We start from the raw sequence: 8,485 nt of genomic DNA on the forward strand, positions 1-8,485 counted from the left end.
AGCAGCGGCGGCTCCCTGAAAGTGCCCGAGGAAGGTGCCACCGATGGGGCCGAGGTGGGGCCGGGCGGCGGAGAGCCCTGCGGCAGCCAGGCGAGCTTCATGCCTGACTGCCGTCCGGCCCGGGCTGGGGAGACATGTGGCCGGTTCGGCTTCCCGGGGAGCGATGCTCCCGCTGGCCGCCGCACCAGCCATGACTGCCACCCAGCACGTGGAGACATGTGGCTGGCTCGGCTGCCCAGGGAGTGGCCCAAGCAGAGTCTCGCGAGGGACGCAAAACGAGATCAGCCGCTGCCTATTGGTCGAGGGAGACCCCGCCAATAAACTTTCTGATAGGGAGGGCCACATTTATATAGAGCAGGGAGGGCTGTTCAAGGGCCGGATTAAACCGGAACGCGGGCCGCAAATGGCCCGCGGGCCGGACTTTGGACATGTCTGCAATAGACACTCTGCTAAAATTAGACAATATAAATTGTAGCAGTTCTAGATTTTGTAAGTCAGTTTGTATTCAAATTATACAAATTACCATATTCAGTGGCATGGCCAACTTTTTGGTTCAAAGTTTTTGATGAATCTTACGAAAATCACTTAATAGTGTTTCAGATTAAAACACAATATGTAATTACATTAGTAATTACAATTCTGCTATAAATTTCTGTATCTTCCCATTCCTTATATTAAACAGATCTGTCCTTTGCTTTAAAAAAAGGATGATTGAGGAATGAGGATACAGAAGAAAAGTAAGGAGCCAATGGATGTTTCCATTTTTTCCAAACTTCTAAAATAAGTTTTAACTAAGCTTTAAGGGAATAGATACTATGTTTAAAAAAGTCAGAAATCACATCACTCTAACCAGTACTGAACCCAGAGCTAACTAAATTTGTATCCATCAAATATTTAATTTCCTAATAATATGAGTTGGCTTAAGTGAAAGACGTTAAAATGTTTCTAATTTGATATTTCTAAACTTTTGTCATGCTTTTGTTAATAATGGATGATTTGCCCAATATTTGATTTTTATAGCTATATAGAAAATTAAGAAAAAAATATGTCAGGTGGCAGGAATAGGAATTGTCTGTTTTTTATGTATCTACAGGGAGCTGGGATACACACTGCATAGAAGGTAGGTAGATAGAGAAGGAACAATTTGCCTTTCATACATAACATGTTGTAATCTCTGTTTTATTCTTTGACAGCCTCCCAAGGTAAAATGTTTGACAAGAATCTGGCATCCAAATATAACTGAGACAGGGGAAATCTGTTTGAGGTAATTCATTATTTGAATAGTTTAGTTTTTTTATTACTATTTTATCAAATATGTAAATAAAATGGAGGGTGGGAAAAGAGCACATATAAGTTTTTAAAAAATGGAATATCTAATACTTCTAAATTGAGGATTTTTTTCTTCAGTTTGGTCAACAGTTGAGCAGTTAATTAGCAGCTAATTGTGGTCAAAAAAATTGCAAAAGGTATATTAAGTATAGAGATAACCATCTATCTACTTCTACACTCTAGTAATTGTAATTTTTCTAAACTAAAACATTATTGGCTTTATTTGATCTTCTTAAATCTATTAATTATTAAATATACCCTTCTGAAATGGTAAATTACTTTCATCTTTAAGAAAAGGATACCATTAACTGCACATTCTTGTAAAGAAAACAGGACAGAATTTTATGAAAATTAGAAAGAGGTTGAAAAGAGGTAAATGACAGAAAAAAAGTTAAAGGGAAGGAAAGGAGTCACTATATAGCTCTTAAAAGAGAAAGATCTGATATAAATTTAACAAACAGAAGGAAGGAAAGAGTGAAAGTGTAACTAGTATACTGTTAGAATGTTATAACAATCTTTTGCTTTAAAAAACTGAAAAAAATGATAGTTTATAAAATAGATAACCAATATTTTCCATGAATGAAGGTGAATATACGTGTCCCAGGATAATGTTGCAGGATCTAATCTGGATTGGTCACTGGGATCAGAACTTTAGTCTTCTGAGCTTTCAGGCTCATTTCTGGAGCCCATCTTCAGTGAACGTCTCTCTAGCAAAGTGTGTGCTTGGGGCTATTTTGTATGTGATATTTATGTGGTGCCTATTGTATGTGGCTTTTTAGATGTTGATTGGGGTGTTGATGGCTGGCTATTAAGTCATTGACTGTTGTTTCCTTGTGCTACCAAGCCCTAGCCTCCTAAGTACATGATAAGCTGGTGGTAAATCAGTACTCCTGTTGACTGACAAGGGGCACATTTCCCTGGCTTCAATCATTTCCCTAGTTGACTTTGTGCCTGCTCATCCAACAATCTTAATAGCTGCAAAATTGAATGTATGTCCTTGTTCATTGCAGTGTGAGGCTACCAATGAGTTCGGGGCTCCTCTTCTGACTGCTCACTTGTGTACTTGCAATCTGGTCGTTAACTTCTTTCCCATCTGTCCTACATAGTCATAGGGGCAATCCATGTAGGCAATCCAGTAGATTACATTGGATCCCACCTCCAAGCTATCTTTACAATGCATAATTTGTCCTCATATGGTAGCCTCTGAGCGGTGTGTGATGCCTATTTGCAGATCTCAGAAGTTGCATTCTATAGCTTCCAAAATGTTTTTGATATATGGCAGGGTGTACAAAGTGGTTGGTTTTGTACCTTGTTTTTTTCCTTTCTCTCCCCACTGCAGACATCTTGTAACAAATGATTGTGGGTACCCATTCTTCCTGAATTGTTCATGTAGGTATCTGCTCTCCAACTCTTTGGCTTACTGAGTACTATAGTGGGTTCTCACCCTGCCATATAGTGTTCTGATGCAACTCTTTTTGTGTGACAGTAGGTGGTTGCTATTGAAATTCAGAACGCATGAAGCATTGGTGGCCTACATTTCCATCTTCTTGTCTGTTGCAAAGCACATCTAAAATTCCTATACAAATTTGCTTTGTTTTAACTTGCTTTAATGAGCTTCAGTGAACTTGATAATCTAACTCCTCCTAATCTAGCTCCTTTCCTTCCTTTTATTTTTATTTTCTTTCTTTCACTCACCTCCTCTCTTCAATTTTCATAAAATTTTGTAAGATTAAACCAGTCCATTACCAAAAAAGAAATATAAATTAAGGCAAGATGAAATTGGTAAGGAGAAGCTTGGGGACTGATGTGAGCTCTGGATGGAATTGCCCTCCCCCAGAAAGAGCAAGTTCACTCTTTGGGGGTGCTCCTTGATCCCAAACTGCAGCTGGAATTGCAAATGGCAGCTGTTTCAAGAAGTAAGGTTGGACAACTATACCTTTTGTACCAGTTGCAACCCTTCTTGATCCAGGGAGCCTTTGGAATAGTTATCCACACATTAATTACAACTAATCTTGGCACCTGCAACATGCTTTACTTGGAGCTATCCTTGATAAATGTCTAGATCCGAATACAGGTAGTCCTCAACTTGCAATCATTCACTTAATGATCACTTGAGGTTACAATGACACTGAAATTCATAGAATTATAGACCAAGGCCGATTATCAGCAGACAGCCAGAACATGCAAAGAAGAAGTCAGGAAAGTAAAGGCCCAGAACAAAAAAGTCTCGCAACAGAAATCAAGGACAACAAAAAAAGTTTCTTCCAACATATTAACAATAAAAAAGTCAAGGAAACTATAGGCCCACTAAAGAGAGAAGATGGCAAGGAAATTACAGGCAACAAGGAGAAAGCAGAGCTGCTTAACTCATACTTTGCATCAGTCTTCACACAAAAAGAAACCATAGCCCAACACCCCCCCCCAAAAAAAAACACTGCAAAAGACATACTAGAAACAAAAATCAAAATAAGCAAGAAAATGGTAAGAGAATACCTATCCAACCTTGACGAATATAAATCACCAGGACCCAACAGATTACATCCCAGAGTTTGAAAGAGCTGCCAGATGTTATCTCAGAACCATTGGACCACATCTTTCAAAACTCCTGGAGCATCAGGAAAGTACCCGAGGATTGGAAAAGGGCTGATGTGGTCCCCATCTTCAAGAAAAGAAGAAAAAAAAACAGAGCCAGGAAACTACAGACCAATCAGTTTAACATCAATACCTGGGAAGATCCTAGAAAAGATAATCAAAAACAGATCTGCGAACTACTAGAAGCAAACAAAGTTATAACTAGCAGCCAGCATGGGTTTGTTAAAAAAAGATCATGCCAAACCAATTTTATCTCATTTTTCGATAAAGTGACTAAACTAGTAGACCAGAAAAACGCAGTGGACATAGTATACCTAGATTTCAGTAAGGCATTTGACAAAGTGGACCACAACCTACTCCTTGGTAAGCTACAAAAAGGTGGAATAAACAACATCACCACCAGATGGATCTGTAGCTGGCTGACAAACCATACTCAACGAGTAGTCCTCAATGGCATCACATCCACATGGAGACAAGTAAAGAGTGGGGTACCACAAGGTTCCATCTTAGGCCCACTACTCTTCAACATCTTCATCAATGACTTAGACAAGGGTATTGAAGGGGAACTCATCAAATTTGCAGATGACACCAAACTGTCAGGAGTAGCCAACACCCCAGAAGACAAATTCAGGATCCTTGACAAACTTGAACAAAATGAGTTTCAATGTGGAGAAAAGCAAAGTCTTATACTTAGGCAGGAAAAACCAAAGGAACAAATACAGATTGGGCAAGATTTGGCTTAAAAACAGTAACTGTGAGAGGGACCTTGGAGTCCTAGTAGACGATCACTTAACTATGAGCCAGCAGTGTGCAGCAGTAATAAAAAAAAGCTAATACAATCCTGGGTTGTATAAACAGAGGCATTAGGCTCAAGATCACGTGAGGTATTAGTACTGCTTTATAAAACCCTAGTAAGAGCACACCTGGAATACTGCAGCCAATTTTGGTCACCATATCACAAAAAAGATGTTGAGAGTTTGAAAAAAATTCAAAGAAGAGTAACTAAGATGATCAAAGGCCTGGAGACTAAAACATACGAAGATGGCTGCAGGACTTGGGTTTGACTAGTCTAAAGAAAAGAAGAAATAGGGGAGACATGATAGTAGTATTTCAGTATTTGAGGGGCTGCCACAAAGAAGAGGGGGTCATGTTATTCACCAAAGCACCAGAGGGCAGGACAAGAAACAATGGTTGGAAACTGATCAAAGAGAGAAGCAACCTGGAATTAAGGAGAAACTTCCTGACAGTGAGGACAATCAACCAGTGTTACCTCCAGAAATCGTGGGCACTCCAGCACTGGAAATGTTTAAGAAGAGACTGGACAATCACCTGCCTGAGATGGTATCGGTCAGTGGTGGCAAACCTATGGCACGCGTGCCAGAGGTGGCACTCAGAGCCCTCTCTGTGGGCACGCATGCTGTGCCCCGGAGATGGCCAGGGACAGGACCCCGCCACCCTGGCCCCACCCATCCAGTCTGCCAGGACCACTGTGGCCACGCCCACCCAGCACCCGGTGATAAATAAGTGGGTTTTGGGTTGCAGTTTGGGCACTGAGTCTCTAAAAGGTTCGCCATCACTGATATAGGTTCTCCCACTTGAGCAGGGGCTGGACTAGAAGATCTCCAAGGTCCCTTCCAGAGACTAGACAAGACAAGACACAGATTTGGAAGGGACCTTGAAACTCTTTAGTCCAGCCCCCTACTGGAACAGAAGATCTTATACTTTTCCAGACAAATGGTTGTCCAGTCTTTTCTTGAAAACCTTCAGTGATGAAGCACCCACAACTTCTGGATGCAAGTCATTCCATTGATTAATTAAAATAACAACTAGTCTTTACACATGCAACTGTTGCAGCATCCCCACAGTCACATGATTAAAATCTGAGCACTTGACAACTGGCATGTATTTATGATGGACATTTGCCATTTGCAACCTTCCTAGATGCCTTCCAACAAGCAAAGTCAGTGGGGGGGCATCAAATGCGCTTAATGACTATGTGATTCACTTAACAACTGTAGCAAAATAGTCATAAAATTGGGTGTGATTAACTTAACTGCTTTGCTTAGTAACAGAAATTCTGATCCCAATTGTCGGTGTAAGTCATGGACTATCTGTATTGAGTATCTGGTTGCTGAGACTGAACTTTAAAGCCATAAATGGCTGATTATTTGTGGGACTGTCTTTCATGCTATAAACCTGTGCACTTATTTCCATCAGCAGGACAGAACTTTGAAAAAATAGCCCTGCCTACAGAAGTTCATATGAGGTGCCTTCGTATCTGTAATTCCCAGTCTACACAATGCATTCTCTAAGGAGGTACATTTGGCACTCTCTTTCCCAGCATTTAGGAAAATGTATTTCTGTCTTCTCCATTTAAGGACTAGGTCTCTTATCATAGTAAGAGACCTAGTCTTTAAATGGAAAAGACAGAAATGCATTGGTGGAACTCAACAGTTTTAGAAATGGTGTTATAACTTTTTTCAGATAGATAGGTACAAATGAATTCTTCCTGGAGGACTTTAGAAATATCTTTTGAGCACAACATAATGTTCAAGAGTTTGAGATGGGGCATACCTGGTTCAAATCAACACTGATCTTTATTTGTGTCAGAAGCACCTTCAAATTATAGACAACAAACCTTTAATACTGAGCAAATAAAATAAGTATAAATTAGATCATAAAAGTATACCATATGTAAATAGTCTGTAAAATAAATAGGATTAAAACTAAATGATATTCGCCCAATATCAGGCCACATTGACAGCATTTTCTCTTGCCAGCATGAGGTCTTCCTAAGGACATTGTATGCACCCTAGCATATGGGAGAAGGATTCTTCTCCACATTCACACAGAGTATCTTCTATAGGGAAGCCCCATTTTCTTAGATTGTACTTTGATCTTCCTATCTTGGTGCACTGTCTATTTATTGATTTCCTGCCATGCCAAAGTTCTATAGTTCCAGGGAACTATGGAGGGGCAGAGGTTTTGAGGAAACTAATCAAATTGATCATTGATAATTCAAATAACTAGTCCTAGGCATCTCTTTAATTAATGATGAGCATTATTACTTTTCACACTGACCACTTTATTTATGAAATAATGGATGAATGATTGGAAAAACTGATGGAACTAGTAGATAAGGCTAAATTAACTGCTCTAATCAAAGAAAAGAATACATTCAACTTTTTTTCTACTTGGAAACCGCTTCTGGATTTTGTGCTTGAGATGGAAAAAAATGAAACTTTAACTTTGGGTTTTGTTGATTTTAGATATGATTGTTGTTATAGAAATGGCTAGTATATATTAGGAATGCAAATGTAAAAAGTTAAGGCTGTAATGTTATTCTACTGCATTAAAATGAGTTGGAAGTCAATGCTTTTCTTTTTCTTTTCCCCTTTACCCTACACTTTTTCTGCCTTTCTCTCCCCCATTTTCTCACTACTTTCATTTTCATTCGTATTCATACTTTGATATTATTAATAAAATTATAATTTAAAAAAATGAAATAGGCATCAAATGTTGATTTTATTTCTTCATTCAGATACCCTTTTCATATCAATAGGACTCACATGAAATTTAATTAACATTTAGAGACAGAAATAAGGACAAATTCATAACATCTGCAACTACCCCAATTAAATTTGGTCATCATGTAATAGTTCCATAGTTTATGCACTGGCCAGACTCTTCTCAAATATTATACAGTATCCAATTCTGAGCATCACACTTTAGGAAACATTCAGATATATTGAAATGAGGTGACAAAGAAAATTAATTAGAAATAAGAATGAACAGAAATAGAAATAGAATTCTTTATTCTTTATTGTGATTAATAGAATAGACTTCTTTATTGGGCCAAGTGTAATTGGACACACAAAGAATTTGTCTCCAGTGCATAAGTTCTCAATCAAACAACAAAGTGATAGGTCATAGATCATAAATCATAGTTACAATCATTAATCATAAGATACAAACAGCAAGTGATAAATTATGATATCAATAGGAAAGATAGTGAAGATGAGAAAGAATGAGAAATGAGATGATGAGAAGGATAATAGCAATACAGACCACTATATGGGTAAATATCTTTAAGCCTAAGACAGTGCTGTGGGAAATAGGTGTTCAGCAGAGTGGTGGCATGAGGCGGAAAACTGTCTTTGTGTCTAGTTTTCGCATACAATGCCCTATAATGGTGTCCTGAGGGCAGAAGGTAAAACAGTTTATGTCTAGGATGTGAGGGGTCTGTAGATATTTTCTCAGCCCTCTTTCTGGTTCATGCAGTATACAGATCCTTAACGGAAGGCAGACTGGTTGCAGTTGTTTTTTCTGTAGATGTCAACTGTCCCATTCATTCACCAAGCAAAGAAAAACTCCTGGACCATTGTTTTACCAAGAGTATACCTTACTGGAGCTTAAATGGTTACAGGTGCTTAAGCTGGTTCTGGTGTTTTTGTGTGCAGAGAATGCAGTTAACATTCTCTTTTCCCTGGCCATCCCCCGTTATCAGCAAACATTCAATTAAATGCTGGTATATTGTTTATTTATTTATTTATTTATTTTATTT

The 8,485-nt window shown here is 38.7% G+C and overlaps 1 protein-coding gene across 2 annotated transcripts in view; it reads left to right on the forward strand.

Moving 5' to 3' along the window:
* The window catches only part of UBE2F (ubiquitin conjugating enzyme E2 F (putative)), a 118,618-nt gene that overhangs the window by 72,103 nt on the left and 38,030 nt on the right, over positions 1–8,485 (forward strand). For both annotated transcript variants that reach the window (XM_015832174.1, XM_015832175.1), the window contains exon 6: positions 1,194–1,264. In XM_015832174.1, the coding sequence (XP_015687660.1) occupies positions 1,194–1,264 (71 nt within the window). The remainder of the gene's footprint in view (positions 1–1,193; positions 1,265–8,485) is intronic.

Source organism: Protobothrops mucrosquamatus, unplaced genomic scaffold (assembly GCF_001527695.2).
Source record: "Protobothrops mucrosquamatus isolate PMUCROS unplaced genomic scaffold, P.Mucros_1.0 scaffold_311, whole genome shotgun sequence".
NCBI lineage: Eukaryota > Metazoa > Chordata > Lepidosauria > Squamata > Viperidae > Protobothrops > Protobothrops mucrosquamatus.